Source organism: Dermacentor variabilis, chromosome 1, assembly GCF_050947875.1.
Source record: "Dermacentor variabilis isolate Ectoservices chromosome 1, ASM5094787v1, whole genome shotgun sequence".
Taxonomy (NCBI): Eukaryota; Metazoa; Arthropoda; class Arachnida; order Ixodida; family Ixodidae; genus Dermacentor; species Dermacentor variabilis.
This window is the reverse complement of record NC_134568.1, coordinates 287,590,710-287,612,855: the sequence shown is the minus strand read 5'-3', so window position 1 is coordinate 287,612,855 and position 22,146 is coordinate 287,590,710. Positions and strand designations below refer to the sequence as shown.

The following is a 22,146-nucleotide window of genomic DNA, read 5'->3' as shown; positions in this document are numbered from 1 at the left end:
TAGCCCAGCGATGCACGTTTCCACCATTAACAAACGCCGTTCTGTAGCCCTGTCTTTGATTTGGATTGATTTGGATGGAATTGGAAATATTTGCAACTCATCGCGCCAATCTCTCGACGACAGTAGACTGGCGATTGATCGGAGAAATAAGGTGAGATAAAACGAATAAATTACAGCAATTCATTGCTGTAATTTGTTTATATAGTGACGTCTATATCATTTTTTATCCTGTCCTATCATGCGTAATTCGTACCACTTAATATATTTTTCTGGTTATTTGTTCTTTATCTGAGAAACATGGGGCTGTAGCTACAGTAGCTACAGCCCCGTGTTCCTTAGATAAAGAACAAATAACAAGAAAAATATATTACGTGTACGAATTATGCATAATAGGACATGACAAAAAAAATGATACAGACATCACCATGCAGCTTTAAACACTGAACGAACCAGATACTCGAAGACGGGGGGTTGAAGTCTTAATAAAACAAAAAGAACACGAACATCTAAAAAACAATAATTCAGTAAGCGCTAATACAATGGCCTAGAAAACATCTCTCATTCAGGTACAGCATTCGGGCTCGTCTCTTAAAACCATTCGTTCGCTAGCTCACCATTCCGGAATTTAAAAAAAAAAAAGCATTTCCTAAATAAAAATGTGGTCTCTGAGGTGACTTTCTCTGATGCGAAAACACTTATCCGCAACCAATACCGGAGGCAGCTCGTAAGACTGCAGCATACATTTTAGAAAGAGTGTCCGCACACATAAGTTTACAACTGGGCGAATGCAAGTGACGAAGATAATCGGTTAATTTATTGAAACTAGAAGCCTTAGCGACTGATATGTTTTACAGGCTTCTCACAAATATGCCAGCATGTCACTTCCAAACCAAGGCAAGATTACGCAGCCCACGCATCAACTGTTAATGAGTGTGCACAAAGATAACGGTGCTCTATATATAGAGCACCGTTATCTTTATATATATATATATATGCTCAGCCTGCACCTTGTGCAAACAGTTCACTGTTGCCTTCGACTAGCGTTCGCAGCAGCTTCCTCCAGGTGCGTCAACAAAAAGGATTAATGCATTTCGGTCTTGCTGTCGTCGGTGTAGTGGTTTATTTTCCCTACGTGCAAATGCCATTGCGTTTGCAGGAAGTGCTTTGCTGTTGGGACAGTAGCACCTACCGGCGGCCTGCAGCTGCAACCGTGTGAAAAATCAACGTTATCCATGCCAAAAGGGGGCTAAATATTTCACCAGCTTTATATTCTCGCTAATATTTCAGCATTCTCTGGCTATCGGATCTGTTCCATTCGACTGGCGGTTTGGAAAGATCCTTCCACTCTTCAGAAGAAAGGGTGATGGTTATTGTGCCAATAACTGTCCTCCTACAACTATTACCAGTGTGTGCTCTAAAATTGTGGAGCATATACAGTTTTCTTTTTTTTTTTGGCTGCACCAAAATTTTTAAGATTGCGTGTGGCAGATAGCACATTTGTAATCCTTGATCTGAATTAGTTGATCAGGTGGCCATTACTTCTACGAGAAATCAAAATACTTATTTAAATAAGTAACATAATTACGTTAGAAAAATTAGTAACATTATGGCCACCATTTCAGTCTACGAATTATAGCCGGTGAGTTCGCTAGGCGTTCTCAGCTGGAACGAATTCTCAGGAGTGCACCAGTTTGGAGAAATTAATTTTCAATGTGTCCGACGAAACGCATTGGTGTTCCAGTTACTTTTGTGCTTCAATGAATAAAACAGTGTTTTTTGTTTTGTTTTTTCCAAAAAGTAACTCAAACGTCATTGCATTCCGTCGAAAATGTTGAAAATTATTATCTCGAAACTGGTGCAGTTCGGAGAATTCGTTCCAAGTGAATACGCTTTGCGAACTCGCCGGCTGTAATTCGTAGATTGAAGTAGTGGCCGTAATGTTTACAATTTTTAAAGACAATTTTAAAACTTTGGCGCAGCTAAAATAGAACACCCTGTATATTACATTCCAAGGTTACGAGGTTTCCACATCTGTCATATTTTTTTTTCCATATTAACCAGCACGGCTTTAGAAAAGGTTATTCCTGCGAAACGCAGCTTGCTATATTCCTGCATGAGCTCAAGATTAAAAATCCACATTTAAACATTCCTATTGATGCTGTATTTCTTGATTTTGAAAAATAAAAGAATTTGATAAAGTACTTTACTTCCGCCTGTTACTTAAGATTTCACGACTTAACCTTCATCCCTCTCTTTGTAATTGGATCTCTGCATTTTTAACCGATCGCCAACAGCTTGTCATTGCTAATATTTTTTCATCACCCCTGTCCCGTGTAATTTCAGGTGTAATGCAGGGTACCGTACTAAGACCTCTACTTTTTCTTATATATATTAATGACCTGCCTCTTGACAGTTCTTCTAATATAAGACTCGCGTATTTTACCGTCCACTAGCGAAAGCATCTGACGTTGACACTCTACAACATGCCATCTTGTTAACACAAGCTTAGTGCGATAAATGATTTATGTCACTTAATCTTAACAAAAGCTCTCTCATCTCTTTCAACCGCCTCCTAATTACACAACTCAGACCTATCGCCTTTATGATCACCCCATAGCTCTCACCAACCCTTTCAAATATATCGGCATTCACTTTTCTCCTGACCTAACATAGATCTTATATGTTGCTGAAATCAGAAATTCGGCTAACAAAGCATTTGAATACTTACACCGCAACCTTAACCTAGCACACCGTTCTGTCACACTCCTCGCCCATGCAACTTTCATACGTCCAAAACTCTTTAATCCTCATCAAGTAAACTTAACCAGCACACTTGAATCAGTCCGAAACCGTGCGACTAGATTCGTGTTTTCTAATTATACCTATAACGTCAGCGTAACTGCACCGAAAAATCAAGTAGGTATTCCAATCTTAGCCTCTCGCCATAAGGTAGCGAGTCTTTTTTTCCTTTATCATAATTTCTTTCACACGCTCCCAGCAGGTAACCACTTTATACGGCCAGCTCATCGTATCTCCCGCCACAGCCGCGCAAATGCAGCTTATCCTGAACGTTTTATCCACCGGCTTATAAAACGGGTACAAGCAGCCCGTCGGCCAGGCGCCCGGCTTTTCACTTGTGCGCAGCCTGGGAGAGGTTTCATGCAGACCACTAAGCTTGTTTTGCAAGAACGAAAACTAACAAAGCACCACAACTCTCAAAAACAAAAAGAAAGAAATATAGAAAGACTACGATCGGCCAAAATGAAGTTCATGCAGTGCGTTATTTAATATTGCCATTGTTTCCGAGAGGATTGAGGGCCGGAAATGATGTTCAAAAACATGGCGTAATCAGTTCCGGCACCTTTTGAAATCCCGTGCATGGTCATATTTTCGCCTGCTTTCGGAACTCTATGCGCCACGTGCTTAGCATTCCGCGCGTGGAGGAATGCGCACGATGGCAGAAGCCATACGTTATTCTGCGTTCTGCTCGCTTCCGCTCTACGCCAAGTACGAGCAGCGTTTATTCGCTAAAATTGTGAAAGCCGCGAGAAAAGAAAAAAGACAAAAAAAACTAAAAGCTCACTAGCATCCATATGAGCGCACGCTGCGCAAAGATTCAAACAATGATGACTCACTGAAGCAGATGTACGAAATTTTAATGAAGCAGCCACGTATGGCTGCTTAAAAGATTTCGTCACTGCAGACTTTGTTTTGTTTTGTTTTTGTTTTTAGTCCTATGGTCGTTCAGCTGGCGTACAAATTAGGAACAGGAGTAGCATTAATGAAGATAGAAGTATATAAAAAAATGGAAATAACCGATGTGAATATTAGCAGATGCCTTCAAGTTCTTAGTTAGGAATGGCAGCGATGGAGGCAAGAAGGTGGTTTGCGTCTCTCGAGGTTCTCTGTGCAAATGAGTCCGAACAAATTAATATTAGTACGACGGGGGGGCTACACGAAGTATTTGGGGATGATCATTACGGCATGACACGTACGATGGCTGATAGAGCATTTCATCTTAAGGGTCTGATAAGGATAAACTATTCTGCGGGAGAATGAAGCATAGATGAAAACACTCCGGGTGCAATACGAGGTCATGCAAGTCACGCATTATTCTTTTTTTCATTGCGGAAACACTATAGCAAAACGAATGTATTATTTGGAAATAATTGGACAGGTGATGCGATTTCCGCCGGATCATAATAGCTTTTTTTCAAGTGTTAGCTGACTTAGGGTCCAAAGTTGGGCCAGCATGCTCAAACTTGCAGGTTTCACAAGCGCGCAACTTAAGAATGTACAAAAGAGGGCATTCATGGGACAAGCGCTAACTCGCAACTAAAATTTATTCGGAGCAGAAGCCTGCGTATGAAGAAGTGAGGAAGGTGCGCGAACTCCAACAGCGCCTCAGTGGAAAGGTCTCAACGTGCGCCTTTGTAAAACTTGCAAGTATGAACCGTTTAGCCCAGCAACGCCTCATGTTACAAGGCGTACTCAGGCTTGGGCCCGACCAAAGCTTCGTAAAGTTCAAACTTCGCGAGGGCGACGGCGCGTGAGAATTTGCAACCTAAGAAGCTTAGCACGCGATTAGTGTTGTACATGCATTGCCCACGATAGATTCTAGGATACTTTAAGAGGTCACGGCTACTAGGGGCGTGTTAGAGTGACATTAGAGGTGAAAGAAGGTTGCGAAACACGCATGCTTTTACACCTATTAAGTTCGATTGGCCGCTCTGAGAACCAACAGAGAATGCGGTCAAGATCAGTCTTCAACGCAGTACGGCAGCAGGAACGCAGACATCAGCCAAAAATTTGATAGCTGAGACTTGGCTACAAAGATCATCTGTATATATAGGAAACAGTAATGCCGGTGAAGTTACTTGAAACGTTTCGGCAGACGAGCCGTGTCAGGGTGAGTATACTGAACTAGTACTTCCGCGTTCATCGTCAGATGTGCATAATACATTTTTCTACATTTCCGCACGGAAATCGAATATCAGTGCTCCATTTTTCTGCCCGAATCAATCAAAATCCAAGAAAGAATAGCATGTATAAAAGTTTTGTAATGCATTATAGCCCATTGAATATATGGAGATGATCAAATGATCCGCGTTGGTTCTTGCTACTAATACTTACTTTTGGTCATTTAAGAGTGAAAGAAAGTGCTGAGGTAAGGACCCTCAGATAACGCGTACAGCTTGTTGCAGCTTCGTGCTCGATACCTCCTTGAAGAGGGACAAATGAGGAAAATAAAAATAAACAAGAGTGCGTCTTCTGATACGGGACAGCGTTGCAGGGAACCGCATCTCCTCAGCAGTTTTTATTTTGTTACCGTTATCAGTGCTTTATTGATCATTTTAAGTGAAATAATGAAGCCCGATTCATTACCACAGATACGAAAAACTTCCACGAGTTCTAGATATTGTAAGAAAAGAAAAAGTCGCAGTTTCGCCCGAAAGGCAAAGCATTGTTTGCGACAGCAAATTTGTATATACAGCTATACGAAGTAAGGATAGTAGTTTTATCGGCCGTATAAACTTGCGAACATTCGCTTACTAACTACATTAACAAGCACGGTGTCACGCGCGCGCAGGTAAACATCAACACATCTCGCTCGATGACCGCGGAAGCTCGCTGTCAAAACGCTGGAAGTGAAGCGCGGCAGCAGCAGCGAACGGATTGACCTTCGTGCTGTCTCTCGCTGCAACGCGAACTAAATGTCGAAAGCATAGCGCATACGAAGCTACCGGCACTCCGTGTACTTTTTACACATCGCCGATCGCTTTGAAGATGATGCTCGCGCGGGTGCGCACTTTGTCCACGTAGCAGATCGCTTGCAAGATATGGCGCCCGCATGGCCGCAGCGTAAGCAGCAGCCGCCGGAGTAGAAGCCCCCCCCCCCCTTCCCTTCCCGTGCCTCGCGCGCGCGAGATTGAGCCGCGATCGTCGGCTGACCGTCGCAAGCTTTCACTCGCGCTTTTACAGCGCATGGCGCGCGGCTACAATGTTACCGTGTTTGGACTTTATACGAAACATTACGGCGACGGCAACGGTAGAAATGCGCTTGGAATGTCCATATAATCGCTATCGCAATAAAACGCTAACGAGGCTCTCTTTTTTTCAGGTCTCTTCTCATGTTCACAAATATTTATATCTCGGGTCATATCGAGACCTCATGTGCTCCTTTTAGTTTATGCGCTTGCACTAATCAACTTCTGATTTTACCTAGCTCCTATCTTATGTTATCATTGATATTATTCATTGCCACGTATATAAGAGTAGCCGTAACCAGTATATTGTATCTAAATTTCCTTCCTTTACTGTCATTTCAATGAATAAAGGAACTTGCACAAATGCGAAAAACGCCCTGTTATTGCTATGTTATTGTTATGGCGGTCGGGCAAGGCCTGACTGTCCCAACGTGGGAGCGGCCCGCAGCGCGCTCAGTCGCGTACCTCAGGACCTTATTAAAGTTTTGCATCCATCCATCCATTGCGAACAATCTTTCATGGGGTAAGGAAAGCCCATGGCTCAAACATTTTGCTTCTCTCTAGCCAGCGCGAGCACGTGTCGCGATTGATAGCGCTGATCCTGACACGCCAAAGTGGTCGAAGGCGCACTCTTGCAACGTGCGTTTGAATGCCTGCTCTACAGTCCAGTATATAAAGCTTTATGTAATGCCCTATAATACACAGCGCACGATAAATCGCACGATAAATAAAATAGGAAGATTGTTCCTGAAATTCTGCCACTGGGGGCTTGTATAGCGTGTACCGTACGATGCTGTACCAGAAACAATTTTGCACGAGCCTTCTAATTAGTTAAAATTTATTTGACGGTACCAGGAAAGATTCGCTTAGAGGAGAAGCTGTGCGGCAGTGACTCCGTTGCGCTTACTTCAGTCCTTGCGTTTTAAGCCGAGCGCCATTAAATATTTAGCGTCTCTCTATTCGCGCTCGCGCTACATAACAGTGCAAGTACAATAGCACTAAGCTAACAAATATTTTTTTCTTTGAATGGCATCAAAAAACGAGACGTTGACACCAGGAAGTAGCGTCAGCTACTGCTTGTTACATGCGAGAAGTAGATAAATATCACGTCACGGGGAAAAAAAATAACACCGCAAGAAAGTTATAAACACTACAAACACTTGAGACAAAAACTAAAAAAATTTTGCACTCTTTCAGGCTTATCTTGTCCACCAACAGTAATCGCCATCTATCTTGAGCGCATTTCCCTTTTTTAACACTGCGCTCCCGCGGTACTTTCATACCGCTAACAGCATGGGCGTAGCATTCCTGACAGGAAAGCGGCGAGCGCAAAAGTGTATATAAAGGAAGATTGATGACAATGATTGTTGGAGCCCCAGCTCCAAAGAATGAATATATATATATATATATATATATATATATATATATATATATATATATATATATATATATATATATATATATATATATATATATATATATATATATGATACTGGCTTTCGGAAAGGAAATATATGCCACATACAATGCCATTGTGACCGAGCAAGAACGTTAAGTTGTGGTCGACAACAAGACTGGCCTCCAAAACTTTCTAGATTGACAAGTGCACGTTTTCGAGGTGTTTTCGTAGACCACAGGTCCAGAGCCTTCTTTGTGCTCACTGTTGGTCTCCGATCAAGCGAATAGAATAGGCGTGTAGAGTGTATTCCCTCTCGGCATTTCTTTCTTAAAACGATATCATCTGCAGTGATAAACTAACCGCGATAAATAACGCTTCCCATAGAAACCACTCACGTTTTAAAGCTCGCAGCCGCTAGGGGCGCGTGCTGCTGATGTCCCAATTTCCTGGTAATGCATCTCTCGCGTTTATTTGTGGGAATCGGCCTAGCACAAAGCTACATTCTTCTGTAAGGCATTGGGGTTGATAGCTCGCCTGCCTCTAGTGGTTCCATTGATGAGTAATAGAGCGCCGATATGAAATGACCCATGTGCGGGGTAGGTGATGACATTTGTAGGACACGAAAGTTTAGCAGCCCAGAAAGAGAGAGAGAGAGAGCGGCATTGATATACTTGACACCTTGGCTCTTACAGAATAGGTTTCTAGGAACGACCTCTTAAAGAGGAAACATCGTTATCATGCGACTTTGGACAAAGAACCGATCATCGCAGGACAAGTTGATAATTCAGCTGCTTTACAGCTTACTGGCAAATATCATCATTACAAAAGATAGCTCACTTCCAACGCCCTTCATATGCTACAACCGACTCTGTGGGATCATAATGCAATGATGCAACTGATGTTCGACGAAACGCTTGTATTATCACGCCTGTTTCCACCTCCTCACGTACGCCCTTGCAATTTTTAATAACGTCGCGCGAACGTCGACCGTACGACGGCGTTTGAGTGACCTGTAGCGGAGAAGTGTGGTGTGATCGGCGACAGTATGTGCGGGCGCGCCAGGCCATTTCCAGCTCTACTGCCTACTGCTGAGCTGTTCGCTCCAGAAGTGCATTTCAGTTTTTTGTGCAAGTAATGTCCGCCTCTTCTAGTACAGACCAGCTCATGGACTAGAATTGTGCTATCTGCCACACAGAACTTTTTTGGAGATTTTGAAAGTGTTCGCTGAAACACCCTGTGTATATGTAACCGCGCTTGCGGAGCGCGACGAGGCAAAAACGACAAAGTTAATGTAAAGAAACCTAAAAAGAACGAAAGCTAAACGCATACTGGTGTTAACAATCGATAAATACTAATCTTTGATCCCCTGAATACCATAAAACATTGAATGTCCCATAAAGCACGGCAAGAAAATCGGGAAATGCAGTTCAAAGATTGTATGCGTGATCCCGTTTGGTCTGTGACAAGGTTTATGTTGACCCATCGGGCCGTCGCACTGACGTATACGAAATGGGAGCATCAGAAGTCACTGAAATCATCTGTGCCATCCTATACTGCAGAATATGCGGGTTCTATTCCGTTTTTAATGAAACAAATATATCTTTTAAAAGTGATAACCTGCTCACACGAAAATTAGTAGAGACCTTATTATAGGAAAAGAGGAGATGCCTGCGTGAGCCATCTTTCTTTCATGACATACTATAAGAAATTTGAATTTATCTGTAAACGCATGTGTACGTTTGTTTTTCGGTTTATTTCGGTTTACTAGGTTAGGTTTTTCCTATAGCGCTGCTCCGACATTCGTGATTTCCTCTGTATATATATATGAAATTTTTTTCAATAACATTATTCAATTGCGAACAAGTTCTTGTGTTGTAGTTCCACCGCTGCTAGTCGTTTTCGTTGTTCGAAAATGTAAACGTGACGCATGGAATAACAACAATGCTATGATTGGCTAACGGGTGGCAGCAGATATATAAACCAGCACCGAGCTTCAAGAACTTAAACGAAGTCTGTATAGTAAAAAGCGAAAGGCAGGATTACTAGCAGGGCAATAACTAGACAGCCATAATAAGTAAGCACAGTAGTTTTATCGGCCGTATAATCTTGTAAACACTCGCTTACCAGCTAAATTAACAAGCATGGCCTCATCGCGCGCAGGCAAACATGCACATATCACACTCGATGACCACAGACACTCGCTGTCACAACGCCCGCGTGCGGAAGCGCGGCGGCAGCAGCAAGTAAAGTGACCTTCGTGCTGTCTATCGCTTCAATGTAAACTGAGCGGCGAGAACACAGCGCACGCAAAGCCACGGGCCTTCGGCCCGGCTAGACTCCGCCCCCAAACCAGATCGCTTTCAAGATAAAGCCAGCGCGACCACGCGCAGCTGTGCCATACGCTGTTGCTTCCTCCCTCGCGCGCTCGAGATTGAGCCGCCATCGCCGGCTCACCCTCGCGCGCTTTCACTCGCACACACAGTACACGGCGCGCGGCGACGGTGCTATCGCCCTTGTACTTTATGTGGACCATCACGGCGACGATGACGCCAACGGCAAAAATGTGCCTGCTGTGTCCATATAGTTGCTATCACAATAAAAAGCCACTGTCCTCCCGCTTCACCACCGTGGACGCCATGCACATGAAGCAGCAGGATGACATCCGCAGGCTACTATGATTTTTATCTTATTTTCATTTAATTTTATTTGGTCCCATTTACAAGCAAATGAAGGGGGCCAAGGTAAAAGCTGCTAATTGGCAGCTTGAGTGGTCCCTGGCCCCCTTTACATATTGGCAAACCGGTGGCAAAGAACACTTTCAGAAATGAAAAACAAATAACAGTGGGTTACATTACTTAGAGTAATTACATTTCTTTCACTGTGAATACACGTGGTTTTACTGAACCATGGTGATTTAAATCGTAGTTTTCGCCAGACAGATGAGCTCCGATGGTGTCAAGGCATGAATGGTAATGCCGGCTTTTAGATAGGAATTTAGTAGGCGTGGCAAGGTATTTGCGACCATTTGATGGCGGTAATTTGTTCTCGAAAAAGGTATGAGCCATTTTTCATGGCTGCGCGTCTGATATATGGGTGTATTTTCTTTTAAGTTTACTATATTTGTTATTAAGTTGCTTCTATTTTTTACCTGAAAGTAATAGGTGCGTAGGAGAGTTTGTTTGTAGAGATGATGACTTTTTGTTATGTTGTACTTGGTGAAATGACCTTCAGTGTGTGAGTTGTACGGAACATTTGCGATAGCGCGTATTATTATTATTTTTTTGCATCAGGAGTTTTTAGAATGACTGGAAGCTGATGTTGTGCCCCATACAAGATGGCAATAATTTACGTGCGAGGCAATCAGTGCATTATAAATTATCAATTAGCTGACGCTTGTAAAAGGCAGCGATTTCGATGTAGTATACCTGTTATGCGGCTCAGTTTTTGGAGTATAATATCCACGTGAGCGTCCCATTGCAATGTGTTGGTAAAGAATACGCCAAGTACTTTTACCGTGTCAACAACCTCTATTTTCTCAGAGTTGTAAAATATGTTGTGGGTCAATGGAGTACACGTACCTCTTCTTTTAAAGATGACTGCTTGTGTTTTATTCGAGTTTACTTTGAAAAAGTTGTCCTGGCTCCATTTTGAGAGATGGGTTAAGAGATTGTTCGCTTCGCCAATGAGGCCTGTATAAGAGTTGTTTGATAAAAAAACACTCGTATCATCTGCGTAGTTTATGAATTTTGCTTCTCGGTGGATAAGAACTATGTCGTTTATGTAGATGTTAAACAGAAATTGACTAAGGATACTTCCCTGAGGGACACCTGTTTGTATTTGTCGTGTAGATGATATGCTAGTGTTTATAGACACATATTGCTGCCGATTTTTAAGGTAGAATGTCAGTAACTGAAGGGGAAGGCCCCTGATGCCATATCTTTCAAGTTTGAGTATTAGGAGGTCATGATTTATGCAGTCGACCGCTTTTGTGAAGTCTATGAATAGACCAATTACAAACAACTTATTTTCGAGGTTGTGAAGTATATATTCTTTCTGTGCTACAAGCGCTGGTTCTGTTGAATTACCTTGTTGAAAACCGTATTGAGCGTCTGTTATTAGTTTATGTTCATTGCTGAAAGATGTTAATTGGTTAAGAATGATTTTTTCAAGACCTTTACAAAACTGCGGGGGAATAGATATCGGACGGTACTTTTTTATATCGAGTTTGTCACCTTTCTTATATAACACAATTACTTTTGCAATTTTCATTTTTTCCAGGAAAAGTACCTGATGTTATGCACAAGTTATAGATGTAAGCTAACACAGGTGCAATGTCACAAATCAGGTGTTTGATAGGTCTTATTTGGAGGCCATCAGCATCGCAGCTACATGAATTTTTCAGTTTGAGAAAAACTGAACAAACCTCGGTAGGGGTTGTCGCTTGAAAAAAAAAATAGTGTCCATAGTTGCAGGGAATTGAAATGTATATGGTGGGCTCTGTGATGAATGGGAATCAGTGTCTGTAAAGTAACCATTAATTGCGTTAACTAAATTATCTCCGGTTAAAAGGCATCCGTTTACAGAAACTTTCTTTATAGGGTCAGTGTTTTGTTTGCGTCACATTGGTTCGTTTAACTTGTTCCACATCTTCTCTGCATGTCCATCGCATGAAGAAAAAGTACGCAAATAATAGCGATTTCTTGTATTTCTTAACTCTTTATCTAATTTATTTCTAAAAATTTTGAAGCATTTTAGATCCTCGCCGTTCCGAGATTTTATAAACCTCGCATAAAGTTTATCTCTTTTCTTTATTTTTTTTAGAAGCTCTTTAGTGATCCAAGGTTTCCGATAAGCTTTGTGGTTTCTTTTCTTGTGTATGAAATGTTGCGCATAAACAGCTGAGAATTTCTTTAAGAAAATGTTGTATACTGGCTCAGCCTCGTTTAGTTGAAAAACCTCCTTCCAAGATACTTGTCTCAAGGCATCTTGAAAGGCAGTTAATGTGTACTCGTTTATTGTCTGAAATGTTTTTTTTTTTTCAATGTTATCTTTTTCGGTTTGGTTTGCTCTTGTGTGTATAAACATGACTATTGGCATGTGGTCACTAAGAGGACAGTTTAAGACTCCACTAGTTACTAAGAATGGATTATAGTTGGTTATAAAAAGATCAAGAGTAGTTTACGTAGTTTCTGTTATTCTCGTGAAGGTTTCAACTGCATTTATACATCCGCTTGACACAAAAATTCTTTGAAATATCGTTTTCCTAGCACCATCGGAACTCATATAAATCATATGATGATTCTGGTCACTCGAAAGTGATAAAAAATGGCACACATTAAATAAAATTGCACCCCACGTGGGAGGCCTAAGCCCAGCCACCATCTCTTGCTGGTTTCAATAAAGTTTATTCAGTCAGTCGTGGACGGATTGGTTATCAAACACCTTTCCCTCACCCTCGCTTTTTACTTGTCTTAAAATGAGTGTACTTCTTAGCAGAACACCCTTGGGTGCAGCCTTACTGCGTTTTTTTTTTCATTCGTTATTTTGGCGTGCTGGTCATTCGAAAGCAATGACTTGGCTCAAATCACCGGAAAGTAGCTCGTACGGCTTGTTACTTGCTTAAAAAGTCGAAGTGCCACAGCACTCTTAAATTCCGTAATGTGTATGTTTCGCACATAACACCCTTTTAGCACCCCAAGATAGTGAATGAAAAAAAAAACGCAGTAAGGCTGCACCAAGGGTGTTCCGATAACGAGTACACCTATTTTAAGACAATTAAGAAAAAGGGAGAGTGAGGAAAAGGTGTGTGATAACCAATCCGTCCACGAGGGTGCAATTTTCTTTAATGTGTGCTATTTTTTATCACTTTCAAATGACCAGAGGTCAGGTTCGAAAAGGGCTACCAAAAAAAAAAAAAAGACTAGCTTATCCTCTTTTTCATGCTCGAATCTGAACTTCAGCCTCAGAAAACACTCCCTAAACACCTTAATTAGATGAACTACGTTGCTAGAAAAAAAAACATTCATTCCCATAAAAACAATAAAGTATCTTCCCCTCTTGTTTCATTCCCCTACCTTTCATTTATCATTTGCTCTCTCTCTCTCTTCCCCTCTGGTTAACCTCCCTGCCTTTCCCCTTTCCTCTCTCTCTCTCTCTCTCTCTCCTCGTAACCAAGAAGCTTAAGTTCCAGCCCAATGAAATTATGCTGAACAGCCTGATCTACAACACTTTTAGATAGGCCAACTGCAATGTATACCCCCTTGCCGAAATTTTGTTTTTTTTACAGCTTATCTAAAGCAGTTGTGTGTCGCTCAGAATAGGTGAAACCCTTGAAACAATACAAATTCCTTGGTGTACGTGTATGTGTGCGTGTGTGTGCTTGCGTTATCATGACCGTTTACAGCACAAACCAATTTCTCTTACATCTGTACCCTAGAAAATTATGAAGCACGTAATTTTACGCATCTGGTGAACTTTCTTAAAACAATTAAACATTTTCGTAACACCATTTCAACGTGGATTTCATTTTTTTTCTTATGGCTCTCAACATCATTACTTTGCCATTGACATGCACGGCTATGTTGACTCCGATTTTTTTTATTGACTGCTTCATTTTAGACTTCTGCAGCGTTTGATAAACTTAGTTACTCGTTGCATACTATGCGTACGAAGCTTTGACCATGGTATTTTAATCTGGAGTCATGTATTTTAATCTCTTGAGTTCAATTGGTTGCAGCTAACGGCATTAACTGTCCTACAACCTTATTAAACTCTGGTTTTCTCCAGGGTTCAATCATCAGTCCTTTATTATCTGAATTCTATTTCTGATAACGTTAACGACATGCGACAAAATTACCTCACAAACAAATTTGTTTGCCGACGGCTTTGTATTATTATTATTATTATTATTATTATTATTATTATTATTATTATTAGTAGTAGTAGTAGTAGTAGTAGTAGTAGTAGTAGTAGTAGTAGTAGTAGTAGTAGTAGTAGTAGTATTTGTTTTGAAAACACATGTACAATTAACAGGAAAGGAAAAGCGAAGAGCAGCCCGGCAACTGCCACCGGAAAGGTCACAACGCCTGCCTACTCTTCAGAAGGGACGTGACAGCAACACAGATACGGAAGATAGGAAGGAGGGGAGAAAAGAAAGAGCAACAGGACAAATCTAAAAGATAAAAGTAGAACACATAATACAGATCACACACATTAGGGCTGGTCACTGAAGGTCACGCAACTACAGAATGGTAAATAGAAGAAATAGTATCGACGCTACAGCTGAAGTTGTTAATCCTAGAAAAGTAAGTACAGCGCGATGAGCCTGATCGCATCGAGATGCATGATGATTAATGTCTGATATTTCTTGTCTTGAATCTGAGTTTAGTAAAATTTGTCTGGTATCGTCTTTGGCATACTGTATGTAAGTGCAAACATACGAGAGGACCTCCCTTTCATTTCCCGTTCCCGGATCTTCCGTTCCCAACTATCCTTTAGAATGTGACGCGGTACGAATATCTTGGGGCCGGTATTATGTAACAATTACTCTCAGTCACTTCAGTTTTGCTTTCTTATCATTCACCACTCATGACTGGGCAACTCTTGATAATATAGGTGATGCGCCGTTCGGACCGCTGAGGAAGCGCGAAAAAGAAGAGAGTCGGAATAAAATTATTACTCGGCCTGGTGTCCATATGATCAGCAATCAAACATGGAAAATGCACATGCAGTTGAAAAGGTATAAAGTTAGCCGCATGCTATAGAGACACATTCGCAAGAATCTCTACGTTGCGCCACCATCGGTGAAATCATTATTCCACGCCGCATTCATTCGACCACCCGCTCGAATAGGCATCTACAATGTGCCTGCTAATCAAGTTACGTAAGTTCACGCTGTAGAAGCAGTACAGAATCGCTCGCTCTACACGGTTTGTCCTAAATATCACCGTACAGCAATCGGAAGCCTCACGAAATCCAATTTAAATCCTACACCGCTGGCTGCACGAAGGAAACAATTCTGCATCTGCCTTTTATACGGGATGTATGATATATCATCATAACTATATCCCTTAGGCATTACTGGTTATACGCACAAGCAGATACTTCTTTGCGCACACATCGCCCACGAAATATGAAGGCTCCCCACTCTAATACATTCGCACACAGACGTACATTCATTCCTTGCAAAAGCAATTAACTGGAGGAATTTACCCATATCGCTAGCATACACAGATGCCGCTCACTTTGAGGGCCCCCCGCCATGCCCAGCCGAAACATGCAAAGTGTTACTGGGATCGATCCCCGAGTTTCTTCGTACGCCGGGCCATGGGTAGTATATGGTTTAATTCCAATCGACTGAGCAGTGCCAGTGAGTGCAAATCTGCATAATGAAATAATAAATCACAACGTCAAAGCTGTATAATTTCGGCTCATATTTATCTGCAAAGCACACAAACCTCCTAATGTAAGAGCGCATGATGTTCAACTCCTCCTTTGATTTCATATACTATTTGAGCTGCACCATTCTTGGGCAACTGGGCGTCTGTCACAAGTTGCTCAAGCTTAATACAGCACGAAATTTTGACCGACGTAGTTCGCGCGCGTAAATGTCTGTTCTGCGTAATGAAATAATAAATCAAGGCATAAAATATGCAACTATAATGTCGGCACATATTTATCCTATAACACACAAAGCTCTTCATAGAACAGCGCACCATATTCGACGGCCTCCGATTTTCATAAATTTCTTATATTTGGCCTACCTCTTTCTTGAGGCACTGGGCATGTGCGCGATTTAGACCGATACTCCAAAATTGGTATGTGCCACTGATTCAATGGATATAGAATGCTGAAGTATATATATACTTGAGCTAACCGGCTGGACTCGAGACCGTTTCGGAACCGAAGATTCTTGACTATGGTCATGCGGGTTGCTGGCGCAGAAAGCAGCGAGGGCGTTACTGCAGCATACCTCGACAGGTCCCCGCAATAGTTTATAGAGTTGCTGCGCGTTCGTTCAGGTGTGCGTGCAACTATAGTGCTCTCTCGTCCCTTCTTTTCAACTCACTATCCCCTCTCTCCCAGTGCAGGGAAGCAAACCGGACCCGCGTCTTGTTAACATCCGTGCCTTTCCTTGCTTCTCTCCTCCTCTCATCGCTGTTCTTCCCATCATGGAATCATGACATCGCTGCGTTGATGTCTCACACGTTGCATCCGCCTGACTTGTGGTTGCACTTCGGATAGCTTGTGAATGGTGAACTGAATAAACAAATATGGTCATAAGGCTCATGTCGCGACCTGTTCGGTCCAACGCCATAACGTTTCTTCGTCGGAGTGCAACAAAATAGTCATCATGCTGTCGCCGTCATATGTGCCGTCACCGTCGTCGTCGCCTTCCTTCATACACACAGTTGCTCACTCTACGCAAACATGATCGTCCGTCTGGCAACGCTTTGCAGAAAACCAGACGGCACTGTAAAGCCAGCTACTTGCAAAGTTCTTCACGTAATATCGATTGCCACGATGCGTAAGTTTTTTTGTGCACTGGAAGTTGTGAAGCACTGCCTCGGGAGCGTACTATCGAAAGAGTTTTTTTTTTCGAAAGCGTTTAGTAGTAGCAGAGACAAGCAAATAGAAACATTGCGAGGCGATGGCACGAAAAGGATAGCTATATACCCTCGCCGCAAAACAAACTCTCGCCCATTTCCTCGACCAGCGCCCGCAATGAACATTCCTTCCCTTCGTTCTTCGGTGTTGAAGCCGAGAGCCAACATCACGTTTATGTAACGAGCCTCCCCCTTCCTCTCCCTGCCTACTCTCTCCACCTTGCCGTTCCCATCGCGGCGTATTTCAAGCGCCTGCTAAGTTCGCTTCCACGTACCACGGGAATCGGCGGTTGTTCGCGTTGTTGCTTCGGCATGTCGTGGTCTGTGAAGCTAAACAATTGTACAGTTTCAGTATAAAAGGGCTGCTACTATTTTCTTTTGCTATTATTTTCTAAATTCATAACGCACCATTTTTGGTTAATTTTAGCCTCCTATATTTTTCTACATTTGCTAAATTTTAAAGTATCATTCTCTCTCTCTCTCTCTCTCTCTCTCTCTCTCTCTCTCTCTCTCTCTCTCTCTCTCTCTCTCTCTGCGCGCGCGCCCGCGTGTGGGCGTGTCGCATTTTTCAGGCAACTGTCGTAGACAAATTTCCGATGCCCTCTTCGCTTAACCAAAGGACGGCGATGACTATATCCTTGTGAAGGAGTCATGTGCAGCGAATAGCGGCTGCTGAACGAATGCGGTGTGTCTGAAGATGGGCAAAACACAGCATTTCTTTACTACGGAGCTGTGATACGCTAGATTCTGGCGGTTTGTATGCGCAGGCAAAAACGATGGCGGCCATCCCAGAGCAGAAAGAGCTAAAGCATAAAGCAAAAGCATATCGCCGGGTTTGCCTCAGCTGCGTTTAATCGCGAGAAGTGTAAAAACGTATTGTGACAAAAAAAAATTCGTAATAAAAAAGAAATAAGACCGAAATAGACACTGTTTAGTATGGATTGCGGTATGACGTCACGGGCTCTATCGGCAAACCACGTAATCTTATCTCAGTTCCCTTCCACCCGTGCAATGGGTAGGCCGCGCGCGGTGAGGATTGCGGAAGAACAGCACGCCTACGAAGAACACCGTCGTGCAGAGAAGCGGGCGGGCACGTAATACGGACAAAGATCGTGCTGCAAACGCCAAGCGTATGCACCTTTCGTTGGATCACCCCTACCGACTCCACTCCCATCGTCATTGTGGGTGATTTCAACATAGACTTGTCTCGGCCAGACGGAAAGTGGTTCGTGGTTGTTTCTCTTGGAAAGGCTCGGCATTCAGTGTTACACAAACATCAGTGTGCCCACGATGCGCCACCGGTCGTGTGTAGACCTCACATTGGCCAAGAGCGTTTCCAGTGTCGCCACAGAGCCACTGGCCGTATATCGCAGCGATCATAAAGCGATAGTCACCTTGGTGACCAAGTAATATATTAAAAAAAAATCAAACAAAAGAAGATTAAAAATGTAAAAAAAGTATTCAGTATGCAATTTAATTTGAAAAAATTGTGAAAGAACGAAATTAATTGCGGTATATGTCTTATTTTTAATCAACGTATTTATCATCAACGTATTTATCACCATATATACAGCCAAGCTGGTCATTCGCCATCACACAGTGGAATGACTGAGTATATATATATATATATATATATTCTAAATGCGATAGCATTATGTGCCCCATTACACGAAAATTCGTCGTTGTCGGCGTCATTACCGGGCGATGGTACCAAAAATGACCAATGGCGCAAAGAGTTAAACACGTCAAAAATACTCTGACTGACGTCAGTCTTCTCAGGCAGGTTCCTGTAAGCAAAGTAATTTCGAAAAGAGAATTTCGACATCCGGTCCGGGTGGGAACCGAACCGGCGCCTTCGGGCTGCAAGACGAGCACGCTTCCCCGACACCACGGGGGCCCCCCTCTTGTGTTGTTGACTAAAGATGCGGCCAGGTACGTGCGCCATTCGGCACGTGGCAACGCAGCCAATGGGGAGGTGGTGGTGGCTCCGCGTGACGAGTGTATAAAGTGAGTGCATAAAATAGAACAAGCGCTAATGTCCAACTGAACGCCGCTGAACAGGCCTTCGGGTTACGAACTCCTCGCGGACAAGCGAGCGCGTTGAGACGCTTGGCGCGTTCTCACTCCGCCTTACCGAGGCGCGTTCTAAAGGCGAGAGCTTGCGCGGACAAGGAACGCGCGAAAAAAAAAAAATAAACATTTTGCCAGAGGGACTTTTAATAATTTCGCGTGCACACGCACGCAGTCTTAAATGCCTACGCATTTTTTTTTTCTCAAAATGAAGCTTGTAAAACGTGAGATCTTCGGCTTCCAGTTGCCGTTGTTATCGCAACCTTGTGGGTAGCCGCCATCTCCATGAGCTGCAATAAGATTCTGTGGCTAACGTGTTGCGGTGTGCTATTACAGACTCTGGCTTCGCAGCGCGAAATCCCAGCCGCTTTTATCTCGGCTTGTCGACGAATTTCTAGCGCGTTAATGGCCGGCGCACCCGTGCACAGCCGCGCGCACGCACGCACGCACGCACAGCAACAGCGCAGCCGTCCTTATCGCCGTGATCAAGCCAGCGCCACTACTGATGCAACGTCCCAAAGGGAGAGTGAGAGAAGCAAGGCTCGAGGCGGTGTTTGGGCGCTGCAGCGGTGGCCCTATTTGTTCGAGCTGACATTTCATTGCGAAAGCTTCCGTTCGTTCATAAAAAAGAATAATCCTGAAAGGGCGTGGCACCTCTTCTCCTTTCCTCCTTCCCTCTCACCAGGTGAGCCAGGCGACGGCTTTTGCCGTAGGAGAGGAGAGCCCGACTTGGAGAAAAAAAAATAGAACGAGAACATAGAGGAACTTCGGTCCGTGGGTCTCGCGGCAGGCAGAGAGGCAGCTGCCAAGGGGTTGGGGAGCGCGCGCGCGCGACCGTCAGTTGGAGCGTTCTCCTTGTGGCGGCGATCACATCCCCCATCAACGCCCGGCGCAGCGAAGTCGGCACAGAGCGCGCATCATCCGCCGCGGACCTCGTCGCACTGAAGCGGCGCCCTCGACGCGGTGCGATCCACTGGTCCGACTGGGACTAGAAGGCAGCGTTTCTCCATCTCGCTTGCTGCAGCGCCAGCCGGAACAGCAGCCATGGGTCTGTCGCGCAAGCCCGCGGTGCGTGCGAGGCAGATACACGGTCTGGTCGTCGTGGCGGCTGTCTTCTGGATCAACATGTTCGTGCTGGGCTTACTTCGCGCCAGCGGCGTGCTCTACGTGGCCATGGTGCGCACCTACCAGTGCAGCCACGAGCAGGCTTCGTGGCCCTTCAGCCTCGCAGGGGCCACGCTCTGCATGACAGGTGAGCGCACTCCTCGTTGCTGTCGACGCTCTTCGCGCTCTCTCCTGTCTCCCACGTAACACCTGCATGCGCGAAGATGTTGCAAGAGCGCTTGACGGCGGTGCAGGGGAGACGGTGGACAGCTAACGTTCTCTTCTTCTTCCTTTTTTTTTTAGCTTCGAGGCATGTTATCGGGAGGTGAACGTATGTGTTAGGAAACGAAATGCCAGCGGCGGCTGATATCAGTAACTCAGTTGTACGGGGTAATCGCCAACCTAATGAACTAAAGTTCACTAACGAAAATTTTATCTTGTAGTTTGAGGGCTCAGGTGGCAACTGTAGAATAAAGCACCGCCTTTTGTTCAAGAAGACGCAAGTGCCAATTCAAGATGCCCATCCTTAAGCAGCGAAATGCATTGGCGTGCCCCACGGCCTTGTCCCGAGGAGCTAGAAGAGACCCTCTGGGGAAATGCCACGGGGACCGCGAATGCTGAACATTTTGGCGGCACCCGTCTCTAAACCAAGAAGTCGGAACGTTTGGCTAAGTTGAGTGAGAGACAAAGGGGGAAAAGAAGTGCATACAAATGGATCTGGAGTGCTGTGGGAGTGTGATCCGACTCGTATTGGTGCTCCTAGTCGTGCTCCGACTCCTACTCATGCTCGTAATAGTACTCGAACTCGTGCTTGTACATGTAAACTCTCATTATGTGAGTTTGTAAACAAACCCTTTTTCTCATCTCTTCAACGTCGCCCCGGACCTCTCGGTCGCCCGGCTCCTGGCACATTACCGGCCACGAAAGCAAAATGCCGCTCGCACACCGAGTCGCAACAACTTGTTGACCACGGTAGGATACGCTACCCTGGGTCACAACTGCAAAACAGCAGTGGGATAAGCTAACCTGGTCCCAACAACACGCACATGAGCATGCGCTAAAACCAATTTTCGCCAGGGAGAATACATTTAAGCTCACTTTTTTTTCTGGCGGACCATTTCCGATTGAAATTTTATTTCAATATCAGCTTCTGAAACGCAAAAATTTTCTCCAAGCGCTTGAAGACATTCCTTGAGTTAAGTTCGTCGTTTGCTATAACTGCGACCACGTTTTCTACTGTTATGTAGAACTTTTACAACAATCATTACAGCATGGTCGTGTATGTCCACTGATGGTAGTATAGGTATTTGCATAGCACATTTATTTTGCGCTTTGATAGTGTGATTCTGCTTTGTCAATGCCTGTTCTTTCTGCCTTTTTGTTACTGTGACGGTGTCTACTATACTCACGCTTGGTGATGCTTTTGTCATGAATCCAGTCATTCTTGGGCCAGAGTAGAGCCTATGGTATATTGACATAAAAAATTACCTAAACATAAAATATGCGCGTACTCCGTTTCATACATAGTAGACAACGTTACGAAGGATAGAGAGGCTTCTCTAACTGCTAGCCTTCGCGATCAAAAACATTGCGTCGCATATGAAATAATTATATCGGTATGGTGTAATGTAATCTAATGCAACATTATGTCGCATACTTTTTGTCTCAACATATGACGTAAGTATTACTTGGGAGGCTTCGCAGATATAAACCCATAACTTACCACCGAACAAACAAAGTGTCTCGTTTCTGTGACCAGGTGCCACGGTGCAGCGCTTGCGCTCGCGACATCGTATACGTGTGTAATTTGACGTAGCCTTACCTTGGCAAATTTTTGTTTTAATATATTATTTTGCTATTCTTAATAGGAGAAAATATGGATATCAGCAGGCCGGTCGCAAAAACATCGAAGGCTTTCTCTGAGAAATCCACCACACTACGACTACTTCGCCCTGTCAACAGGCGGGCCGAGAAAAGGAAA

The 22,146-nt window shown here is 43.7% G+C and overlaps 1 protein-coding gene across 4 annotated transcripts in view; it reads left to right on the top strand.

Moving 5' to 3' along the window:
• LOC142566775 (monocarboxylate transporter 5-like) overlaps positions 1 to 22,146 on the top strand; it is a 117,213-nt gene that overhangs the window by 72,996 nt on the left and 22,071 nt on the right. For all 4 annotated transcript variants that reach the window (XM_075677659.1, XM_075677666.1, XM_075677671.1 and 1 more), the window contains one exon: positions 20,086 to 20,313. In XM_075677659.1, the coding sequence (XP_075533774.1) occupies positions 20,086 to 20,313 (228 nt within the window). The remainder of the gene's footprint in view (positions 1 to 20,085; positions 20,314 to 22,146) is intronic.